Source organism: Euprymna scolopes, chromosome 1 (genome assembly GCF_053919585.1).
Source record: "Euprymna scolopes isolate OS-2025 chromosome 1, ASM5391958v1, whole genome shotgun sequence".
NCBI classification, from domain to species: Eukaryota; Metazoa; Mollusca; class Cephalopoda; order Sepiida; family Sepiolidae; genus Euprymna; species Euprymna scolopes.
The window spans coordinates 27,424,870-27,451,036 of record NC_136482.1 but is presented as its reverse complement, the minus strand read 5'-3'; the positions used below and the strand labels follow the sequence as shown (position 1 = coordinate 27,451,036).

Genomic DNA, 26,167 nt, shown 5'->3' with positions numbered 1-26,167 from the left:
TCTTGGATTTTTTTTAGAAATTTTGCACAAACATTAGTCATGGTTAAAGTAAATTTTTCACTTGTGGAGGGGAATTTGCATGCTCGGCTTGTTCTTTCTTTAATTACTTTTTACTGTCAATAAACATGGAGTGATGGAAACAAGAGTGATAGTGTATAAATAAAATAAGTGATGGAGAATTCAAGCAACATACAATAATAGATGAGTGATAGAAACTTAGTAAGAGAGTGGTCACTTAGTGAGTTAATTGCAAGTTATGGTTAATTAGAACAATTAAAATTAAAATAAATTGGGGGGGTATTTATTTTTGTAAACATAACTCAATCCAAAATGTGAGGAATATTTTAGCATGTATTTTGTGATTTTAAATATAGGAAAAAGCCCTAAAGAAACAAACATTGATTACCTTAGCTTTAGTATAATAGATTTTCGTTCTATTTTTTTCTTTATTAATTGAAATTTTTTATCACAAATCGAAAACCATTGTAAAAGAAAATCATTTTTTTTTTTTCATGTTAATTGACTTCTGTTAAAAAAAAAATCCACTCAAAATTCATTGAATAATTATCTTTTTATTTCATCTTTTGAGATTATTTTTTGTAGGTCTCCCAGAATTGCAAAAGACTGTGATTATTCCATTTATTCCGGAAGAACTAATTCCACTTAAAGAAATTCCAAACAGGTTCAGTATAACTTTTTTTCCTTGTAAAGCATTCACCAATTTTTAAGATGAAATTTATATTTTTTAATTGCTATTTCATCCCAACAAGGCACAGTGCCACTTGGTAAGAGGCTACTATTTGGAGACCAAATCATCAGGGATACTATGTAGGGAGTTGAGCTGCAAGATGTCTGTTTACATTACACTTGAACTTCTGCATGTCAGTACAGATAAGGAAGCAGAGACCTGGGAGCGAATTCCAAAGTCTACCAGTTTGAGAGAAGAAACTATTAGAGCAGAAGGCTTTCCAGCATCTAGGGATCTCTACATTGAAGGGGTGGGATTTTACTGTTTGTCGAGAGTATTCATATAGAAAGAAAATAAATATATATATATATATATATATATGTATGAGAGAGATGTTATCTGTTTTTTTTCAATGTGTTTTGAATGAATTCAATTATTTACAAAAGTGCATTTTTACCTAATTGCGAGTTGGGAATAATTTTCCCTTTAACCAATTTGGTACCCCCACATGGGGAGCGGCATACATATTGTTTTTAAAATATAATTATTCACTGACACGTGTTTCGTTGTCTACGACTCATCAGAGTGGCTAAATCTAGCGAGATTCGAAATCGGGATCCCATGGTAATGAGCTTAAACCCTTTATCCGTGCGTCCATCCCACTCAACTGTCTGAATGTATCGCGATTTATTTAGATGTTATTTGTTTTTGTTTTTGCGATACGTTTTGAATGAATGCGAGTTGGGAATAATTTTCCCTTTAACCAACTTGGTACCCCCACATGGGGATCGGCATACATATTGTTTTTAAAATATATATATGCACAAATGCTTAGAGTTTGTTGGAACACATTCTATTAAAATACTTGTCAAACAGGCACAGTGATGCAATATTTCAATGATAGGACAGAAGTTGGAGTTTAATTGATAGTACGGGACCTATTTGGTTAGCGACTTTTTTTTAAGCCTGGATTGTTAAATGCTATCATTGTAGGTGTTTTACTTTCAACAACCGAAATTCTTTTTCTTTTTTTTTTTTTTCTTTTCAGTTGTCTTCTTGAAGATTTCCTTCAATCTGATTGTGATAACGCAAATGTTCCAGATTTACACTTTGAACAACTTCCTTTCAATCATCCACTATATATTCTTTATTCATCTGGGACAACAGGCGCTCCAAAATGTATTGTTCACTCTGCTGGGGTAAGGTTTAATATTATATGCAGACTTAAATAATCTATTTCCTCCCCACAATGATGAAGTTAGACTAAAAAAAAAACAAAGTTTGCAAACTTTTTTAAGTAAAACGGATAAACAAACGAAATAAAATTAACTTTATTTTTAATAAAAACTTTTTTTTTTGTCACTTTATCTTTTTGTCTTCAATCAGTTAAGTTCTTCCAGACTGAGGCAATTTTAATTTTCTTCCAATCCAGGGTGCTCTTCTTGGGGAAATATGGATTTTCCCTTCATTAAAAGTCAACCTTAAAAATGGAATAATGAAAACTGAATTCAAGATGCTAAAAGTTAAATATAAATTGAATGATTGTAGAGAATGAAGTTATTGGAAAACAAAAATTTAGGACACCTAAAATGTACGCAATCTAAGATAGAATCTTTTGTTTTGGCAAATATGGACAATGTTTCATTTTTTTATTTAAAAACTAAAAAAAAAACTCACAAAATAATAAACTTATAGTATCCCATTTTTTTCTCAAAATCTTTCCTTATATTAAAAATAAACCTTATGGCAAAAAACAAAACAAGTCAACTGGAAGAAATCCGTGTAGCCCCAAGATTGTCCATTTTGTTTTGCTTATTTTCTGGAGTCTTAAAACCTCATTGATCCAACTGTTATAATTATGAATGACCTAATTTTTCTGACTTGACCAAATACCTAGTCTAATCTGGAATCTACGGTGACAATGGAAGTATAGGCATAGAATATAGATTTAAATAAGCAATACCAATGCACAATTCCATAAATGCATTAGTTCAAAAAAGCCAACAAAAAAAAATGAACAAAGAAAATGATTAGGACAGAACATTGAAAATATGTTATTGTAAATTCTGGTTTACTACTATTAGACAAAAATCGTGTCGAGAGCTGGAGAAATATATCATGAGGTACTAGAAAGCGTACCTGGCACTGCTCAGGAATGAATTAAGACCTCTGTATACCCATTCCAAAAGTAAATAGATATTTTATCTCCTTCGTCTACCTTCACCAAACATAATTAAATGAGGCAATGAAAAAAGAACTTATTTTTATCATTTGTACTTTTTGTTGTCAAAACAACACTCACTGCGCAAACAATCAGTAAATAGTTTTCAAGCCTTTTGTAACTAAAAGAAAAAAAAATTGTGGTGGGCTGAGACTGTCAGATATCAATTTCATAACTGAATATTATTTGCTGATTACAATTTGTTTTTCTCAAATTTTTGTTTTTCTTCCAGGGTACATTATTGAAACATTATGAAGAACATTGCATCCAAAGTGATATGACTAAAGATGATATTATCTTCTATTATACAACGGTGAGTTTTTTGTTTTTTGTCAGGTCACCTGAAAAAGATATTTGATTTGGTCTATCACTCTTAAGTGATGAAACTTAAGAATATCCATTTTTTTTTTGTTAATGCTACATATTTGGTCTACTTTCTGACTTAAGAAATTTTACTAACAGATATTAAATTTGCAGGAAAAATTTATAATGCTAAGATATCCTTAATCCTTTCCTAAATACAAGAAACCAGTCAACAAAACTCTTTAAAACAAAAATCTACTTTTTTTTTTTAATATTTGTGGGATTTTGTCATTTAATGAAGTTGAAATTTGTTTCAGTTGTTTGTATACACTGTTCTGTGTTTATCAAAATTGGATGTCAACATTTTTTAGTTAGGGTTTAATACTTTCAATGGATCTTTTTAAAATAATCTGTGTGTGTGTCAGATGATACAGAGTACAGCTTTATTTGATTGGTTAATATATTTTCAAATTTAATTGACTTTTTTAACTGTACTATAATAAGCTTCAGATTAGTTCATTCTATTTGTATCTAGGAGTACAACTTTATTAAGGTTTAACTGTCTTTGTCAGAAGGAGGAAGTGTCAAAAGAATATTAAATTAACAAGTAGTCCCCAGTCGCATGTATATCCCAGCCAGAAAATAACTGTTAGGTTTTGTAGTTTTTGCGGGGAGGTGTCAACATTCTTCTACACAGTCTGGTATTCCCAAATGGTCACCCATTGATCAGACTCCATGTTGCTTAACTTTGGTGATCTAACAAGAACTGGTGTGTCAATATGATTATGCCATATATTTGATCAGTTAGAAATTACTTTTTTATTTCAATATTCATTCAGTTTGGATTTCAGATTCTTCATTTTAGATTTTATGAAGTACAATTCCATTTGTTATTTCATATCATTTATGGATTTTTTTAATGTACTTTTTAGTTCACATGTATCTTAGGTTCTTGGTGAAAATGCATTAATTTTTTAAATCTTTTGTCTAAGGTGGGTATATAACAATACTGTTAATTGGTTTTTCTGTACAAACAAGGTTTCAAGGTTACAGGTTCCAAATAGTTTATGTATGAATACTAGCAGGCCGCCTTACTTTTATTATTTTATGATTAAACAATGAGATGATCTTGTAATGCCATCTTGCAAACTGTTTGAATGAACAAAGGAGATAACTCCAAGTAATTCGAATTTTTGAGATTTTAGAAAGTCATTCTTAATACGGGGGTAGAAAAACTCATTCACTTAAAGATGATTTTCTTTATAAAAATAAAATTACTTGATCAATTTGATTTTGGATGTACAATATTTTCTTTGCATTACAGGTAGATATATCATAGATTTTTTGCATCTTAAAATTGATAAGAATGGCATAAATATTTTTCTTTAATATCACACCGGCTAAAATCTAAAACAACACTTGATAGTAATTTACTATGCATTCAGTGGCAAACTTTTATTGTAATTAAAGCGTCTATGATGAATTACTTTAATGCTTGTGCAGTATAATGGGATTTCAAATGTATTTTAAATAAAAACACTTGAAATTAGTAAAAGTTAAAAACAAAAACTGATTGAAACTGATTGACAAAAATAAAATCTCGAAATCATATTCTAAAAATTATGTAAATTGATCAAGTAGTTTTATTTCCATAAAGAAAATCATTTTTAGCAATTAATGTGAATTTGTAGGCATAACACAATTCTCGTGAGTTGAATTTTCTCCCTTTGATTTTTAGATTGTTTTCAAAATGGCGGACAAGAAAGCTACTCTTCTGTTGCTCATAAAATTTGATTTTTATAAAATAAAACTACTTGATCAATTTACGTGATTTTTAGAATATTTTTGTTTCATTAGGAATACATATATGATACGGATTTCCCTTTGTTTTTGAATATAGTGGGAATTCTGTACAAGAACTTTTTCTTTTAGGATTTGGATGTGCTTTTCCATTAAATTTTTATCAGATATTATTTTCTTTCTAGGTCGGTTGGATGATGTGGAATTGGCTTGTTTCTGCTTTAGCTTTCGGTTCGGCCATTGTCCTCTATGATGGTTCTCCAATGATGCCAAATATCAACGTCCTATGGGACTTGGTTGACAGAATCGGGTAAATATTAACAAATAAGCATTTTTAGAATCTAAAAGTCTATTTCCTTTATCCACCACTGCCATATTGCTGTAATATTATAATCTTAACTAATTTTAAAAAATGGGCATTTTTAACAAGATCTAACAAAACTGGTGCTACAAGATCAGGCTGTCTAGTGGCTTCTTGAGACGAAATGCACATACATTAAACTTCTGTTTTTGTTTTCTATTCTCTTTTGTAAAACTTATGTTCTACAAAAACAGCTCCTTACCCTTCCTTTTTTTTTTTTTTCTTCCCTACTTCCCAACCCTGTCGGTGGGGCATTAGAATATACCGACTGTCCCCCTGCAGAGAGTAAAAGCCTTTCAAAGGGGCCACCTGTTGTCCGTGGGTGGCGACCCGTAATGACTCGGAAAAGGATCCTGGTGGCTGAGCAACTGATATCTAGGGAAATTAAAGATATCAGTTGCAACACTCCACTTTGGCCTCGTACAAGGCTAGACAGGCGGTCGGAGGGGCCCGATCCGATCAATCGGCTAGTTACGTCAAGCCCTAACACATCTTCTACTTTTCTATCAATTTCCTCTAAACCGTAACAAATACAGTTCTACCCTGTACCACTATAAACTATATACATATTTTCCCCTTTTTTCCATGTGTTAGAAGGCGGTGGCTATGATCAAATGTGTCAAATGATTAAAGTCATGCCATGGCTGTATAGTGCCCGAAGTTACCACAAATGACTTGGATTGTGTAACTAAAGGATTATGGGTGCTCATGGCTCCCATTTGGGATATGGCTACTTTTTATGTAGCCCTGGCATGACAAGGCGAATGGGTTTCCCCCTTAACATGCCCAAATATTGGACTCCGAGATGGGTGGGGAGCATAAACAATGAATTAAAATATATATGTCCAAGTATAAAAACTCCAAGCGCCAACTCGGATAGTTCAGATAATGAACTACATCAAACATTCTCAAAATTAATATATTGGAATCCACCGAAGAAACCAAAATAACTGACTTATCACTGTTTATTATACATAAAATTATATCGGCATATATTAGCCCAAAAAATGTAAAAACTTTTAAAAAATACTGGTGAAAATGGAAAGAGAAAAACATGCCACTTTTCTCCTAGAAATGAAAACTTTCCACAACATAAATATCAAAACTTATCCACACAAGAATCTCAATACATCCAAAGGTGTAGTAAAATCAAAAAACCTCTCAATGTGCACTACTGAAGGAATAACAAAAGAACTTAAAAACCAAGGAGTAATAAACGTTAAAAGAATTACAATAAAAAAAGAGAATCAGACTATACATACAAACACTTACATTATGCAGTTCGATAGACCCACTATCCCAAAAGAAATCAAAATTGGATTCAACGTTGAAAAAGTTGAACCCTTTATGCCAAACCTATTTTGGTGCTTTAAATGCCAGAAGTTTGGGCACCATGAGAATGCATGTAGGGGATGAGCAGTGTGTGGCAGATGTGGCCAGAAAGATCCAGACCATACTGTCAATGACTGCAATCTTGATTGCAAATTGTGGAGAAAACCATCCTGCTTATGCTAGAGCAAGCAGAATCTGGAAGAAAAGGAAGTAGTGTCAATAAAACATACCAAAAACATTTCCTTCCTCGAAGCCAGGAAAACAGTAGATGGATACATGAAGGAAAAGACGTACTCTCAAGTCACCTCAAGTTGTATATCATCCAACATCTCTAACCAAGACTCCAAATACGAAATACTAATAAACAAATTGTTACAATTGGGACCAAATGACTGGCCCAAATTTATAAATGAAATCAAACCAAACATCAAAAATTAATCATCCCATTAAATCATCAACTAATGTTACCAATAAAACAAATTCTCAACCAAAATCAGAACATCCAAGGAAACAAAGTCTATCAAAAGAAAGACCACAAAAATCACTAGTTCGTCGTGCAGATGCTTAAAAAGACGAAACTAAGGAAAAACAAAATCAGTTAAAAGAAAGACCACACAGGTCACCAATACGTCTTCCCCGTGGTGAAAAAAACACACTTGAAAAACAAACAAAAGATACATCTACCAAAAAACAAAATATAAAGAAATTACCACAAACAGAAGCCACTACTACAAATAGATTTACGGAATTAGAAGTCATGGAAACTGAAGTTACTCCTCAAACCAAAAAAAAATCATGAATTACAAGATAATCCAATGGAATTGTCGTGGATTGAAGGCAAATTACAATGAAATTTTATTGTTGCAAACCAAATTTAATCCTTTGGTTATTCGTCTCCAAGAAACCTTCCTTAAGAATGAGGACAATTTGAATATAAAACACTATCAACAATATAACTACATTCATAATACAGGACTTAGAGCCTCTTATAGTGTATCAGTATTCATTAAAAATAACATACCCCAGAGCCAAATTGAATTAAAAACAAATTTGCAAATGGTTGCCATAAGAGCAACTTTACACAAACTGATAAGCATTTGTTCTTTATACATACCTCTACATGAATAAATAGATGAAAATGAAAATCTAATAAATAAAAATAATCTATGCTTGTTCAACCAAAAAAAGCCACTCACATCAATCCAACAAATGGAATGCTAAAATAACTGGATACAACATCAAATACTATTCCCAAAATAACTGGATTCGGCATTAAATCACCTACAAAGGGTTGATATGCCGTTAAACAAAAAAAAAAAAAAAATCTAAGAAAAAGGGATGAAAAAAATAAATATCTAACATGTTACCAAAGGCAAGATAACTTATGCTCGATTTGTTTTGAACAAAATTTGTTGAAAATAGTTAAAACACTAAAAACTTAGGTAATAATAATTTATCTTGACTTTAGTAACATTTATTGTTTATTCATTTTTTCACCACTTTTTTGTTTTGTTGGCCCTTGTTAAAAATGCCTGAAAGAATTGTGTTGATCAGTTAGCAACAAGGTAGCTGTTGAGTGATTATTTGGCTAATTTCAAAATCTATAATTAAGTTTTTTTTTTTTGTTTTTTTTTTTTATAGAATCACGATATTTGGTACAAGTGCGAAATGGTTATCTTTGCTGGAAGAGAAAAATATGAAACCAGGTAAAATTGAGAATTTTGAATCTTTTTTTTTTCTTTTTTTTTTTTTTTTGAATCTACTGAACATTTTGAAATTAATTGATCAGCCAATTCCATCCAGTTTTTTATTTAAACAATTGTTGAAACTAAAATTGAGCCAAGACAAAAAAATATGCTGAACACCATTCCAATAATCATTGAAATGTTATTTTATTAACATAAGAATTAAAAAAAATAAAATAAAAAAAATACTTCCACAAAATGAATTCCTATTAGTGGGGCAGGTTATCTCAATATTCCATAAGAATCTTTCACTTAGTGATACAAGCACTGGGTGAAAACTTGTTTCAGCAATCTGCTCCACTATATTGTGTTTTGCTAAATTTAAGACTTTTTATCACCCCCACCTTAAAGTTCAAATTAAACAAATCTTAAGATTTTTGTATTTTAAACAACCAATCAAAGAAAAGTTTGAATTTTTCAAAATTGTCTTGTAGTTAGTGATAATCTTGGCATTCTGAGAGGCGAGGGATGAAGGAGGAGGAGGGTATAAAGATTTTTTAAAAGTTTTTCAATATAGTATTGAATTCATCAAATCAATTTTTTGACTCTTCATTGTATTTTCAATGTTTTTCTTTTTGATACTTATGCAGAATACGAATTATGCTGGAATAGAAATCCATTCTTAACATGAAGAGGGAAGGCGTTTTATAGCTTCTATGCTTTCACCTAACAATTAAATAAACATGCTACCGTAAAAATTTAATTTAACATAAAAATCCTGTCTAAAAAAAAAAAAAAAATAGCATGGTTTGTATTCTGAATAATTGCCCTTTTTATTTTAATTGGATGTGAGTTTTAGCTAGAATCTGTGGTAAGAAGTGTTAGAATTGAATGAGAGACTTGACTTATCAACTCGTAATTTTTCAATGTTTTTCAGGAGAAACTCACAAACTGGATTCTCTGCGAATGATCCTGTCCACAGGTTCACCACTTAAACCTCAAAGCTATGACTATGTCTATAAATACATAAAAAATTACGTCTTACTTGGATCTATATCAGGTAAGTTCATTTCAATGGGTGGAGGGTTTTTTTTTAATCCTTTTTTAGTGCTTGTGTAGAATAATGGGATTTTAAATAAATGCCTTTTTGGTAAAAACATTATTACATACACATGTCGAAATGTTAATAAAAATTGTAAAAAATGATGGAGTAGAAGATCTAGATCTATTTTTTGTAAAGAAAGATATTAGAGGTCCGCCATTCTATTTTAAAAAGCAGATTTTAATTTAAAAGCAAAGAAATTAAGGGAGATAAGTCAAAATCATAGATTTTAAAAATGTTTTGATAGTAGCAAATATAATGAATCTCTATAACTCGATAAATTTTATTTTTTATTTATTTTACATAGAAGTCCCCACTTATCAAGGACCAGAGGCCACTCGAGGATAATGATTAAAGAGTGTATAGTAGTCAATAGAACAATGTTGTAGTAATCATTAGTAGTGTAAATTTGGACTTAAAGGCAACAGCTCATCAAAAACTTGTTTACGTTGAACTTGAAGATAACCATATTGTAGTCAGCTGAAAAGCAGGCAAACGGAAGAGTTCCACAGGTGTGCAGTTTTAAGAAAGAAACTTTGTTCATGGAATCTACGTTTTGATTTAGGCACAGATAAAGAGTGGGGGAAATTATTGATAGTGGTTTCAGATAGATGAGTGTTTTCCGTGAAAGTTTGTGGGGGGGCATAGATTAGAACTCAGACAAGCACTTGCCATGTATAACGATAAAGCAGAGACACTTGTAACGTCTCTTCTGTGAGAAAAGGGCATCCTCTACTAGGCTATGAAGCCTATTTTGAACTGTCTCTACTTTTGATCCACCATTTTCCTAATTTTTGAAATTTTTATTAATTTCAACATGACACATAAGTATGTAATATTATCTTAAAAGCATTTATTTGAAATCCCATAATTCTGCACAAACACGCCTTTTTTTTTTTTTTTCTCCTTCACAAAAACTTTTTTTCAATGCAAACAAAAAAGATGTCCACTGAGCCATGTGACAACAGTATGTGCCATTCAAAACTTTAAGGGAAAGATGGCAGCAAGATCAAAAGGGTCAATCTCAAATGATTATTTCTTCAAGAATAAACAGCAGAATTGCAAAGCAATTGTTGGCTTGGAGACCTAACAATGGACATAGTCTGCTTCTAAGATAATGTATAACAAGAGTACAGGAGAAAGTCTAGATATCTAAAGCAACTAGATATTACACATTTCTGGCATTGGGCTGGTGCTACCATAAAATGCACTAAACATTGATGTTATTGTTTCTTTCTTTTGCAAAACTCAATGTTCTTCAAAAACAATTTTCCTTTACAAAACAATACTTGTAGCATAAAACCTGTTTGCAAAATTACTTGATTTTGCATTAAATAATCCAAAAAAGGAGGATATGCAACAAAACAACCAAACAATTTAGCATTGGATTGAATAGACTTGAAAAAAAATGTGTTCGAATCTGCAAAAAATTAAGTTAAACGATAGAAAATGTCTTCTAAAATGTTTCAATTTTACGTAAAATTAATAATCTTAAGAAAATATAAATCCATCTTTGAAAAAAAAAAAATGTTACAAGTAATTAAAATTGATTTTCTTCCGTTCTGCAGGTGGGACAGACATCATTGCCTGTTTTATGGGTCAGAATTGTACATTGCCAGTTTACAGAGGGGAAGTTCAGTCTTTTACTTTGGGTTGTGCCATGGAAAGTTGGGATGAAAATGGTAAGACTCTTTCTCTCTTATAGAACTGTTTAACTAACCTGAACTTATGGGAGAGGTCTGTAACATTCATTTATTCGCAAATACCATTGAAAAAAGTATGAAACCTCTTATGAACCGCCACTCTCACACATACACACATATCCATGTACAAACAGCCAAAAATGTTGACTTGGGAAATGATTTGATCATAAGTGAGTTAGATGAACATACTGCCGAAATCTATTGAATCTCTCCAGACAGGTGGCACCAGACAGTTTTTGATAGTTTCTGGGTGGACAACTGAAGTGGAAGTAGTAATCTCTCTGATCAGCTTGGAGTGACTGAAACAGATCAGACACTTATGATTTCAATAGATTTAACAGTTCAGAGCTTGGCTTAGAGCTGATTAGGGTAGACCAGAGGAGTACAGGCTGTGCAAAGATTTGGATCATGTTAAGCAGACAATGAAATAAGCTGACTTCATCTGAAAGATAACAATGTCTCAATAGACAGATTATCTAAGTTAAGTCTTAGCTTATATACTAGAACTTAACTAAGATGTGAACACTAGCATTTGGTTTCTGTAGCAGTATCATACACATACCAGAGCACAACTGATCTATGTACAATATACATCTTTCATGTTTATTTCTTTATTTTTTATTTACTTGTAAGCTAGTGTATGTGCTTTCAGCAGAATGAAACAGTTGCCAGAATGAAAAGATGAAGATCAAGAGAAAACCATGGCATCAATGCTGGGGTTGATAGTCGTCAATATCCAGCATATCGCCTTGCATCCAGACTTGGCTTTGTGTTTAATAAATCCTCTTTAAATAATTGCTTCAACAAGATGTAAAATTAGGTTTCGGATATCCTAGAAATGAGCAAATATGGAAGGGACAAATTCAGGTGTACACTAGTTTCTTTTTACTTCCAGTTGACCTTTGCATATGCACATAAACAAATAATAAACTGGAGTTGTTTGGGTTTTCATTACAAGGTTGATTTTTAATGTAGTGAAAGATTTTATGAAAGGATGATATTAAATTATTTTGTATTTTTTTTTTTTATATACAGAATTTTTTAATAAACAAATAAAACATTGAAGATTAGGTACCTATTTGCTTGCTTTTCCATGCAGGTGGAATATATAAAATACTGGGTGCCATTACTAAGTTTCTAGACGGTTTTGTACAAGTATTTAAAATTGTCATAGACTCTTGAAAATTCAGTATGTTATAGCTGTACATCTGATGAGATGACTGATCAATTTTTATAATTCCAGGTTCAAATGAACAGTTACAGCAGGAATTAGAATACACTCTACTAAAGCTTGATTTTTACAGCTGGTGAATTTCAAAAATGCAATCTGGATGTGAGGACACTTTAGAAGAATGACATGCAATAAAATTCTATTTTAAACTTGGAAAAAATGTCACAGAAACATATGGACTTGCATGAATGGAGCATCAGTTTTTGAGTGGTAGAAGAGATTCAATAGAGGCAGAGCATCTGTGAGAGATAAGTGTGAGAGGAGTAAAGAAGTCAGAATATCAGAGTTGATTGGCAAAATAAAGAATTTCATGGATAAGAACCATTGTGTTTCTATAGAACCAGTAAGTGCAGTTTGATGTCAATGTGGGAACTGTACACACAATTATTCGTGAGTAACTGAGAAAATGCGGAAGATTAGCACTAATACACCAGTCCACAACTCCCTCCGTGTCATAGACTATTTGATCAAGATAGGCATCAAAACAGTTCCTCACCCTCCCTATAATCCAGACTTTGCTTCCAGTGATTTTTAGTTATTCCCTAAGTTCAGGCCGTAGGTGGCAACCCGTAATGCCTTAGAATGGGATCCTGGTGGCTGAGCACCTCATAACCTTGGAACCAAGTGGTCGTGAGTTAGCAACACTCCACTTTAGCCTTTACTTCGGCTAGACAGGTGGTCGGGCAGGCTCGACCCGATCAACCGGCTAGTCATTACAGTCCCTAATTATAGTATACCCCCACAAAAAGAGAAATACAAACACATTACGCTTAAAAAAAAACAAAAAAAAAACGCACATACTATCATTATAAGGCGATGGCAAGGGCCAATCAGATGGTGAAAACTGATGCTATTGACAACTAACCCTTTCTATACATTGCTGGGGTCCGAGGAGGGTGGGGAGCAAGGATGATGAAAAAAACAATATTCTATGGCTTCCAAAAAAATTAAAAGACCCCATCCAGAAAGTGAAGATGAAAACACAAACTTTCCAGAGTATATAATCTTGGAATCACAAGATAACACACAAATAACTAAAATGTCCCCATTCATAATTGAAAAAATTATCAACAAAAATCTGAACACAAAACAAATTAAAAAATGGGACTTTACTCATACAAGTATCTACTAGTAGTGCCAAAGAAATTTTAACATGGACAAAGTTCCATGATATAAACATCAAAGCCTACCCTCACAAAACCCTCAACACCTCAAAGGGAGTCATCAGATGTCCAGAATTAAACACCTGCTCTCTAGAAGAAATAAAAACAAACCTAAAAAAAAGTTATAGATACTAAAAGAATTACAATAAAAAGAAATGAACAAACAATAAACACCAACACATACATATTAACTTTCAATACTCCCACCCCACCAACTGAACTCAAGATTGGATATATTAACATTAAAGTAGAAACATATATCCCTAGACCACTTCGCTGCCTAAACTGCCAAAAATTTGACCACTTGAAAGAATATTGAACCAGGAAAACAGTATGCCCAAAATGTAGCAGTAATGAACACCAGGAAACAGAATACCAAGGAAATATAAAATGCTCAAACTGTGGTGAGAACCATCCAGCATACTCCTCGCTCTGCCAAAACTGGATCAAAGAAAAAAAAATAAACTAACTAAAATATACCAAAAACATAAGTTTTACCGAAGCTAGAAAAATTATTGAAACAGCCACCACAACAGAACCAACTAGATCATATGCAGGTGCAACCAAAAATCAATTAAAAACAATAGAAAACATTGAACTAAAGGAAATCTCTACCCTCATAAAATCACTTCATGAACTAGTTGAGGCATTGAGGGCCACCTTACAGCAATTGCCGTCAACTCAAGCTGTACTTGAAAATAACTACCAAACGGTTGAAAATAAAATCCTACCAGATCCCAAAAATCAAACACAATCTAACAAAAAACCCACACAAACTGAAAACATCCCAAAACCAAAAGAACAATCGCCTAGTACCCTCCGCAAAGAAAAAAAATCAAATCTCACACCAACCAAACAGAAAATAAATGAAAAACCCAAAAAAGACAGATCTCGCTCCACGTCAAAAACCAGAACTGCAGATCAGAACAAATTTAAATCCTTGGAAATAATGGAAACAGATGACAGAACCTCTGAACCCCCATAATCAAATAGTAGAAAACAACCACTGTTATTCTTAATAAAATAAAAGGAAATCAAAAACATAAAACTAAACTATGGCTAACAAAATAATCCAATGGAATTGCAGAGGTATAAAAGCCAATAAGAATGAATTACTTCTACTAATATCCAATCTCTGCTCTACTATAATATGCTTACAAGAGACTTTTTTAAAACCATCTGAAACTATCAATCTCCGTAACTTCACTGAATATAACCGCACAACAAATAATCCAAATAGAGCTTCTGGAGGAACATCCATTCTCCTCAACAAAAACACAGCACAAAGCCAAATAAATCTACAAACTAATTTACAGGCAATTGCCACCACAACCACCCTACATAGAACAGTCACAATCTACTCCATATATCTACCCCCAAATGACCCTATAGATGAAACAAATAGAAAAACTTATCAACCAACTTCCTTGCCCCTTCATATTATTAGTTAACTTTAACAGTCATAATGTTAGTTGGCAATGTTCAGACACAGACAGAAAAAGAATCATTATAGAAAATATTATCAACAACAACAACCTATGCATATATAATAACAAAAAGCCAACCTTTATTCACTCTGCTACAAACTCATACTCAGCAATTGACCACTCTATAAGTGATCCTAGTATCTTTATGGATTACAACTGGACAGTGCACGAGGACACTTGTGGGAGCGACCACTTCCCAATAATATTAGAACACTTTGGTCCTGAAACAAACTCAAAAATTCCTCGTTGGAACCTTAAAAAAGGTAATTGGAATAAATTCAAATCCTTATGCGAACACAAGCTCTTACCTGGAAAAACATGTGAAAGACCCAATCACTCACTTTACAGATACCATCATCTCAATAGCTGAGGAATGCATACCGAAAACAAAAGGTATCAACCGAGTATAATCAGCCCTGGTTTAATGATTGCAAAAAGGCTATCAGGCTACAACGTGCTGCATTAAGAAAATTCAACAACCGACCAACTACTCAGAATTTAAACAACTTCAAAATATGCAGAGCTAAAGCACAGCGAACAATAAAAGAAGCCAAATGTGAATCATGGAAAAACTTTGTGTCCAAAATCAACAATAACACCAAAGACAAAACCATATGGAAAATGATACAGAAAATATAAGGAAAAAAAACACAAGTTTCCCTCTCAACCACCTCTGTATAAACAATAAAAAAATAACCGAAAAAAAGGACATAGCCAACATGCTTGCAGACACTATTGCAAATAATTCATCATCCAAAAATTACAATGAAGAATTTTATAATAAACTTTTTACCATTCAAGAACTAAAGGATACATTAAAAAGAAGCCAATAACACGGCTGAAGGACCAGATGAGATAACATGAATTCCTGAACCAACTACCAGATCAACCATTAAAGTACTTACTTTCCATTCTTAATGACATCTGGATCAATGGCAACCTTCCAGTTATATGGAAACAAGCCACAGTCATTCCCATACCAAAATCAGGGGAGGATGCATCTGACCCCTCTAATTATTGCCCCGTAGCTCTAACAAGCTGTGTGTGTGCGTGTGACGATGGAGAGAATGGTAAACACCAGACTAATGTGGTTTCTTGAAACAAATAAAATATTAACCAACCTTCAATGCGGTTTCCGAAAACAACGGTGCACTACAGACCACTTAATATGACTGGAAACCTTTATCAGAAATGCATTTATACAAAAAAGCATATGACTGCTATATTCTTTGATCTGAAAAAGCTTACGGCGGTATGGTATCATGAAAGATCTCAAAGAAGTCGGACTGAAAGGAAGACTACCCATCTTCATCAACAACTTTATCAACAATAGATTATTTAATGTCCGTGTAGGAACATGCCTCTCTGATATTAAGGAACAGGAAACAGGAGTACCACAGGGAAGCATTTTATCTGTAACATTGTTTAATCTAAAGATTAACAATATCATTAAATGCATAAACCAAGGTGTGGATTGCTCACTATATGTAGATGATTTTTTAATTGCATATAGCTCAAGGCATATCCATATAATTGAGCGTTAACTCCAACTATGCATCGACAAAAAATAACGAAAACGGATTTAAGTTTTCCACTAATAAGACTAAATGCGTGCACTTTTGTCAGCTTAGAAAATTGCACCCAGATCCTCTCTTAAAACTAGATGATACCCAGATTCCTGTTGTCGATGAACACAAATTCTTAGGGTTAATATTAGACAAAAGACTCGCATTCATCCCTCATATTAAACAATTAAAGAATAAATGCAACAAAACTCTCCAGCTAATGCGAGTCATTGCCTACACAGACTGGGGAGCAGACAGACAAACCCTACTGAAACTATATAGATCAATAGTATGCTCAAAACTAGATTATGGCAGCTTCATTTATGGTGCCACCAGAAAATCATATATAAAGATACTAGACACTGTTCAATATCAGGGCCTCAGGCTTGTACTGGGAACCTTCTGAACTTCTTTCACTGATAGTCTCTATACAGAAGCCAACGAACTGCCATTATTAATTCGGCGCAACAAATTAGCTTTACAGTACTTAACCAAAATTCTCTCTTGACCAGACAATCCTGCCTACGATTGTATTGCAAACGCACCAGATTACAATCTCTACGATAGGAAAAAATCACAACCATCAAATCCAGCCTTCAATCCCAACTACCAAAACCTATTTGACCAAAAGGTAAAAGCTATAAAACCTTTTGGTCTTCATATGAAACCATTAGTGGAAGATGCAGGTATCACAATCAGGAACATCCATGAGGTAAACCAACTAAACCTCCCACCCTGGCTACTAAAACAACCTCCCATCCTGGCTACTAAAACAACGTCCCACCCTGGCTACTAAAACAACCTGAAATTATCTTTGAACTAAACAAGCTCCCAAAAAATCAAACTCATCCACTGAACTATCAAGAAAAACTATTTAACATTCAGGAAAAATACCCAAATCATCAGCATATCTATACAGATGGTTCTAAGGGCGGTAACAGAACTGGATGCGGAATAATATCCAATAGCACTACCTTGCAGAAGCGACTACCATACTATGCTTCAATTTTTAGTGCTGAAGCCACAGCTATAGACCTGCCACTAGACCTCATTACTAACCTCACCTACAACAAATTTATAATTTTTTCAGACTCCCTATCAGTACTCGAATCTCTAAAAAACCAAAATTTAAATAACCCGCTACTATTACAAAAAGTACATACTCTTTCACAAAATAAAAATATCAAATTCTGCTGGATACCCAGTCATTTTGGAATCCAAGCCAATGAAAAAGCCGACAGAGCTGCAAAAAATGCACTAAATCTTGATGTAAGCGATTTAAAAATTCCACACTTGGACTACAAACAACTAATACATAGATTCATTATGAAGAAATGGCAAGAAAAATGGAATAATTGTCAAAACAACAAACTTTTCAAAATCAAACCCACAAGAGAGAAATGTTTACCAAATTTCAGAAAATCGCGTAGAGAGGAAATAGTTTTGTCCCGCATTCGCCTAGGACATGCACACATAACTCACTCCTTTCTGCTAAAAAAGGAAGACCCTCCAGAATGTGTGTCATGCCAAGAACCCTTTACTGTAAAACTTTCTTTTGGATTGTGGCGACCTCGAGCATACCTGGCAGAACTATTACAACGTTAACAATTTAAAATAACTATTTTAAAAAGTCAATCCTAACAAAATACTAACATTCCTAAAAAAAAGTCAATCTATACAAAAGAATATAATTTTAACCGATCCAACTTCACCCCCACCAAAAAAAAACACCACCTAATGACCCAAAAGGGCTGACTGAATAAGTTAAAATATCTAACAGAAAAAAAAATGACTGACCCCGGCATTAAATAACCAAAAAAAAGGTTGATATGCCGTAAAACCTAACCTAACCTAACCCTAAGTTCAAGGAAAACCTTAGAGGCTGTCATTATGGGACAATTTAGATAAAAGATGCTGTGATGAGGATCATTGACATGCTCACACGTGAGGACTTCCAGAAGTTATTGGAACAGTACAATAAGTGCATTGCAGCCAGAGGAGATTACTTTGAAGGGGACTAGTTCCATGTGTGTACTATCAATAAAAGTGCCCATATGAAAAAGTCTGAAAACTTACAGAAGGCACCTCGTGAAATCATATTTGGTGCATTTTTGTCAAAATATAAGATTCTCATTTTCAAATCACTTTATTCTCTCTAATTATTTGATTTCTATTTAACTTATTGTAATTTTAATATTCATTTTTTTTTTCTTTTAAAGAGGAATAATTGTTTGAAATTTTAATATTTGTACTTTTTGTCGGCATTTTTAACTTTTAGGGTCTTAAATTTCATTATTTGATTTTTTTTAGTTTAAAAAAAGTACATTGCAATTTAAGATGTAGAAACAAAATCAGAAAAAAAAATGCATATCTTTAATGTTTATTCTGTCCTTTATCATATCTGCAAGTTGTAAACATGAGTTTTGTTCTTGTCTTCAGGTCATTCTGTCATTGGAGATCACGGTGAATTGGTTTGTACAAAACCCTTTCCATCGATGCCGATTTGTTTCTGGAACGATCACAATCACACAAAGTACAGAAATGCTTATTTCTCCAGATTTGATGGCAAGTTTTCAGTTTTGACTAAAAAAAAAAAAAAAAAAGATTTTCTTTAAGCATTCATTTGAGAAAAAACAAATCCCCCCCTCTAATATAAACTGGTGCTACCAGATCAGGCTGTCGAAGATAATTGCCTCCTGAGACAAAATGCACCTAACAATGATGCTTTTTGTTTTTCTACTTCCTTTTACAAAACTTAATTATGTTCTACAAAAACAACAACCCACCTTTTCCCCCTTTTCTTCTTCCCATTCCCCCTTTCTTTTTCTACCTCCCCCACTTCCTGACTTAATACCTTTTCCCTCTCCTATTGCAAAACTCGTGTTCTGCAGGACAGGATACAAAAAAACGACGAAATCCACTATAAAACAACCAAACCAAACACTACAAACTAGCAATTGAAGAAGATATAAAGAGCTCAAAGAAGGTTTTTGTACTTCTACAAAATGACTGGATACAACATGAACGACCCAAAGGTGTACTATGAAACAAAATGACTAAAACAAACATCAGAAAGAAATGCTTGAAAAACTGGAAACGTACAAAGTTTACACATTTAAAAACCCTGCCGGTGAAGCTCCAGAATACACTGACTGTCCCCCCCCCCTGCAGAGGGTAAAAGTCGGATCCAAGTGACTGTGAGTTTGCAACACTCCACTTTGGCCTTTATTTCAGCTAAACCGGTGGTCAGAGACCAACACGATCAATTGGCTAGTCATGACAAGCTCTAATAACAGTAAACCCTCATAAAAAGAGAAATACATATACATCACACACCAACACATACAAAAAAAAAAAAACATACTGATATTAGAAAGTGATGACAATCAGATAGTGAAACCAGATGCTACCGTCAACAAACAAACCCCTTTATTATACTTTGCTGGGGCCAAAAAAATTAGGAAATTGCCACAAGCAACTACACTCATTTAGTACACTTCATTTCGCTCCACGTCAAAAACAATAAGTGCAGACCAGAGTAAATTTAAAACCTTGGAAATAGATGACAGAACCTCCAACTACCCCCCCCCATATTCAAATAGTAGAAAACAACCACCTTGTGGAGGACAGGATGGTCTGTTTATATAATTGGGATCCCATCCTCCATGTGTATTAAATGAATTGAATGGTAGTGAAAAGCAATAAGTCACATAATGATGATGAAAACATACCGATATATATTAGTGAAAGAATGTAGATTTATTTACATGAATTTACATGAGAAATAAGAGTTCGTTGAGGAAGGAGTAACGTTACTTGTGGTTAGTCAGGAGAGTTGGTTGGGTGGCCATGCCAACCAGGAATGGGCTCTTCATTACATGTTGACTGGTTGCGAGTTCAGCGGAAAAGAGGGAGAGATATACAGAACAGGAAGTGACATGGCTGTGTCACTCTCCAGTTGCCAAAGTTGCTAACAATCGAGTTAGCCTGGGAATTTCAATTTCCACAACCCCTATTCCCAACAAGACAAGAGGAAATCAAATTAAAAATTTTTATTTTTTTTTTACACTCATGTTCACCCCTTACAAAGCATATCACCACTTGAACGTAAGGGGCTACTATTTGGGGCCATGTCTAGGAAAGAGTAACAAGATATTTGTTTGTTACATTTAAACTTCTGTATATCAGAACAGTCAGGGAAACAGGCAGCAGAAAGGGAATTCCAAAGTCTAGCTGTTCGAGGGAAGAAACTATTAGAATAGAAAGGTTTCTGGCATTTAGGGACAACAGTGAAGAGGTGAGATCTTATTGCTAAGCAGCTTTCTCGGGGATATGTACGTCGAGGGGGTATGTGAAACAAGTTCATCAGAACACATTCCATTAAAATATTTGTTAAACAGGCACAGTGATGCAACATTGCGGCGATGAGACAGGGGCTGGAGCTTAGTTGATAAAGTGGGACCGATTAGATTGAAAACTCTTTTTTGGACTTTATCTAAGAGGGAGAGACTAGTGGTAGATGCACCAGCCCAGATGTGCCAACAATACTCCATGCATCAAATACATAAAATTAAACTATGGCCAACAAAATAATCCAATGGAATTGCAGAGGTATAAAAGCCAACCGGAATGAATTACTTCTACTAATATCCAATCTTTGTTCTACAATAATATGCCTACAAGAAACCTTTTTAAAACCATCTGAAAATATCAATCTTCACTGAATACAACTACACAACAAATAACCCAAATAGAGCTTCTGGAGGGACATCCATTCTCATTAACAAAACCACAGCACAAAACCAAATAAATCTACAAACTATCTTACAGACAATTGCCATCACAATCACCCTACATAGAACAGTCACAATCTGCTCTATCTACCTACCTCAAAACGACCCTTTAGATGAAACAGAAATAGAAAAACTTATCAACCAACAGTCATAATGCTAGTTGGGGATGCTCAAACACAAGTAGAAAAGGAATCATTATAGAAAATATCAACAATGACAATCTATGCATATATAACAAAAAAAAACTTTATTCACTCTGCTACAAACTCATTAAGTGATCCTAGTGTCTTTATGGATTACAACTGGACAGTGCATGTGGATACCTGTGGAAGTGACCACTTCTCAATAACAAAATACTTTGGTCCTGAAATAACCTAAAAAATTCCTTGCTGGAACCTTAAAAAAGCTAACTGGAATAAATTCAAATTATTATGCAAACACAAACTCCTATTTAGAAACATGAGAAAGATCCGATCATTCACTTTACAGATACCATCATCTAAATAGCTGAGGAATGCATACCTAAAACAGAATCATCAACCAAGTATAATCAGCCGTGGATTAATGATGATTGCAAAAAACTTATCAGGCTACGACATGCTGCATTAAGAAAATTCAACAACCAACCAACTACTCAGAATTTAAACAACTTGAAAATATGCAGAGCTAAAGCATGTCGAACAATGAAAGAAGTCAAATGGGAATCATGGAAAAACTTTGTCCAAAATCAAGAATAACACTAAAGATAAGACCATTTGTAATATAAGGAAAATATCAGGAAAAAACACCAGTTTCCCTCTCAACCACCTCTGTATAAACAATAGCAAAATAACAAAAAAAAAAAGGACATGGCCAACATGCTTGAAGATATTATTGCAAATAATTCATCATCCAAAGGTTACAATAAAAAATTCTCGACTATTAAACAGGAATCAGAAAAAAACAAACTGAACTTGAAAAATAATAATGAGGAAGAATACTACAAACCTTTTATTATTTATGAACTAAAGGATTCATTAAAAAAAAAAAAAAAAAAAGCTAATAACACAGGTCAGGGACCAGATGAGATAACATCTGAATTCCTAAAACAATTATCAAATCAACCATTAAAGTATTTACTTTCCATTTACATCTGGATCAATGGCAATATTCCAGCTATATGGAAACAAGCCACAGTCATTCCCATACTGAAACCAGGAGAGGATGCATCTGACCTCTCCAATTATTGCCCCATAGCATTAACAAGCTGTGTATGCAAGACAATGGAAAGAATGTTAAACACTAAACTACTTTGGTTTCTTGAAACTAATAAAATAGCCAACTTTCAATGTGGCTTCCGAAAACATCGGAGCATTACAGATCACTTTATATGATTAGAAACTTTTATCAGAAATGCATTTATACACAAAAAAACATGACTGCTATTTGATCTTGAAAAGGCTTATGATACCATATGGAGGTTTATCATGAAAGATCTCAAAAAAAGCTGGACTGAAAGGAAACCTACTCATCTTCAACAATAGACTATTCAATGCAACAAACTAGCCTTACAAAACTTGACCAAAATTCTCTCTTGCTCAGACAATCCTGCCTACAACTGTATTGCAAACCCATTAGATTACTCTCTGTGATAGGAAAAAAAAATCACAACCAATAAATCCAGCCTATAACTGCATCTTTAATACTAAAACCTATTTGACCAAAAAGTAAAAACTATAAAACCTTTTGGTCTCCGTATGAAACCACTAGTGAAAGACTCGAGTATCACAATCACCAACATCCATGATGTCAACCAACTAAGCCTTCCACACTGGCTACTAAAACAGCCTGAAATTATTCTTGAAATAAACAAGCTCCCAAAAAATCAAACTCATTCACTATCAAGAAAAATTCCTTAACATTCAAGAAAAATACCCAAACCATCAGACACAGATGGTTCCAAAGACAGCAACAGAACTGGATGCGGAGCAGTATCCAATGACATTACTTTACCGAAGCGACTATGCTTCAATTTTTAGGGCCGAAGCCACAGTTATAAACCTGATACTAGACCTTACTACTAACCTTACCCATGACAAATTTATGATTTTTCAGACTCCTATCAGTACTCAAATCCTTAAAGAACCAAAACTTAAATAACTCGCTACTCATCAACCTACAAAGAATACATACTCACAAAACAAAGATATCAAATTTTGCTGGATCCCTAGTAATTTTGAAATTCAGGACAATGAAAAAGCCGACATAGCTGCCAAAGACGCACTAAAACTCAATGTAAGTAATATAAAAATTCCACACTCGGACTAAATAATTAATCTCATTATGAAGAAATTGCAAGAACAATGGAATAACTGTCTAAATAACAAACTTTTCAAAATCAAACCCAGAATAGAAGAATTGTTACCAGATTTCGGGAAATTGCCGAGGGAGGAAGTGGTTTTGTCACACATTTGCATAGGACATGTGCACAGAACACACTCCTTTCTGCTAAAAAAAAAAAAGAAAACCCTCCAGAATGTTTGGCATTCCAAAGAATCCTTTAGAGTAAAACATTTTCTTTTAGATTGTAGCAATCTCGCGCATATCCAGCAAAATTATTACAATGTCAACAATATGAAAGAACTAGTTAAAAAAAAAAAAATAAATTCTAACAAAATATTAACATTTCTGAAAAAAGTCGATTTAAATATAAAGAATATAATTTTAATTCCATCAAACTTTACCTCCCCCCCCAAAAAAAAACTTACCTAATGATCCAAAAAGGTTGACTCGATTTACTGAATAAGTTAAAATATCGGTACTTGTACAGTTTAACTTAACAAAAACAAAGAACTTATTTCAAACCTACATTAAAATAAATACAATTAATAAACACCAAAGGCACTTTTAACTGTATGTAATATGGTATGAAATTAATTAGTCATTCAATTTTAATATGATTAATGTAACATCTTAGAAATATAAATTGGTGTTAATAAAATATACAATTTTGCAAATTGAAAGTTCAGCAAGCCGAGTAATTAAATAGTTGATAGAATGTACAATAGATTTTTTTTTTTTTTTTATTCAATTTTCACCCCAAACAAGGCACAGTGCCACTTTGAAGCAGGGGGGCTACTATTAGGGAATTAATTAGCGGGGTCATTATGAAGGGAGAAGAGTAGAAAGATGTTTGTTAACATTACACTTGAACTTCTGCATATCGTTGCAGTTGGGAAAGCAGAATCCTGGAAGGGAGTTCCAAAGACCCGCAGTTCTGGGGAAGAAACTATTGGAGTAAAAGGCTTTCTTGCACCTAGGGATCTCTACTGTAAAGGGATGAGACTTAGTAGCTTGTCGGGTTTGTCGGGGGTAGTTACGTCGGGGAGGTACAAGTGTTTGCAGTTCGTCAGAGCATTCACCATTAAAGTATTTGTAGAACAGGCAGAGGGATGCAACATCTCGTCGATGGGACAGAGGCTGAAGCCTAGATGACAGTTCAGGACCTATCAGGTTGGCGACTCTCTTTTGAACCCTGTCCAGGAGCGAGAGACAAGCAGCAGATGCACCAGCCCAGATGTGACAACAGTACTCCATACATGGGCGAATGGTTGCCTTATAGAGGTATAGGATACTGTCAGGCGTAAGTAGTTTTCTAGCATGGTAGAGGGAGCCAACCTTCCTTGCAGCAGCCTTGGCAATGCTCTCAATGTATCTATTCCAGTTCATATTCCCTGTAAACGTTAGGCCGAGGAGTCTAAAAGAAGTACTTTCAGGCAATGTGTTCTTGGCCATTGCTATTGGTGGTAGAGAAGGTTTCTTGTAGTTATTGAAGGAAATAAGCTTAGTCTTAGCAGCATTGAATGTGACCAACCATTTTTGTCCCCATTCCACTACGGATTGGAGGTCGTCCTCTAGTGTTTCTGCCATTTCCTTGGATATGTGTTCATTTGTTTTCCCCTCATATCTGTTATAGAGAGTGGTGTCATCGGCAAATATACCCATCTCCGAAACAATATTATCAGGGAGGTCGTTTATGAATATCAGGAATAATAGAGGTCCAAGGATAGACCCCTGAGGTACTCCCGCATTTATGTCATATTGTTTAGATGTACGACCGTCGAGGACAACTTTGATTTTTCTCTTACTTAAGAAGGATTTAATTAGATTATGAATTCTTCCAGTGATTCCATATGATCTAATTTTCGTTAGAAGACCATCGTGCCATACCCTGTCAAAAGCCTTAGATATATCAAGGGCCACCGCTCTACCCTCCCCTGTTTTATCCAATGAACGGTGCTGTTGAACGGGCTTGCCTGAATCCATATTGTTTGTCAGTCAGGAGTTTAGCAGCTGTTAGGTGCTGGACTAGGGCTTGATTAACTAAGGACTGAAATATTTTGGCGAAAAGCGGGAGGAGGCTAATGGGGCGATAATTTAGTGGGTCAGTTCTTTCACCAGAATTCTTGAAGACTGGTACCACAGAGGCGGTTTTCCAGCAGTCGGGAAAACAAGATTCGTTAAGGCATTTATTGTAAAGTTTGGACAGAACTGGAGCAACCTCGGCAGAGCATTTTTTTAATAGCACAGCCGGGATGAGATCTGGTCCACATGCTTTTGAGGTGTCTAGGTTTTTTATAATAGCATGTACCTGAGAAGGGGTGATTTTCAAATCGTCAAGTGTGGCGTCTGTTCGCAGAGGAAAATCAGGGAGTGAGTGGTGTACCGAGTTCAGTGTGGAGTTTGAGGCAAAC

At 34.0% G+C, this 26,167-nt stretch overlaps 1 protein-coding gene across 2 annotated transcripts in view; it reads left to right on the top strand.

Moving 5' to 3' along the window:
• The window catches only part of LOC145289677 (acetoacetyl-CoA synthetase-like), an 83,799-nt gene that overhangs the window by 49,700 nt on the left and 7,932 nt on the right, over window positions 1–26,167 (top strand). Inside the window, exons 7-14 of one of the 2 annotated variants that reach the window (XM_080136433.1) lie at window positions 604–682; window positions 1,737–1,887; window positions 3,142–3,222; window positions 5,198–5,322; window positions 8,347–8,411; window positions 9,328–9,450; window positions 11,061–11,174; window positions 19,081–19,206. In XM_080136433.1, coding sequence (XP_079992559.1) covers window positions 604–682; window positions 1,737–1,887; window positions 3,142–3,222; window positions 5,198–5,322; window positions 8,347–8,411; window positions 9,328–9,450; window positions 11,061–11,174; window positions 19,081–19,206 — 864 coding nt within the window. The remainder of the gene's footprint in view (window positions 1–603; window positions 683–1,736; window positions 1,888–3,141; window positions 3,223–5,197; window positions 5,323–8,346; window positions 8,412–9,327; window positions 9,451–11,060; window positions 11,175–19,080; window positions 19,207–26,167) is intronic. The other variant, XM_080136440.1, reaches the window with a different exon arrangement.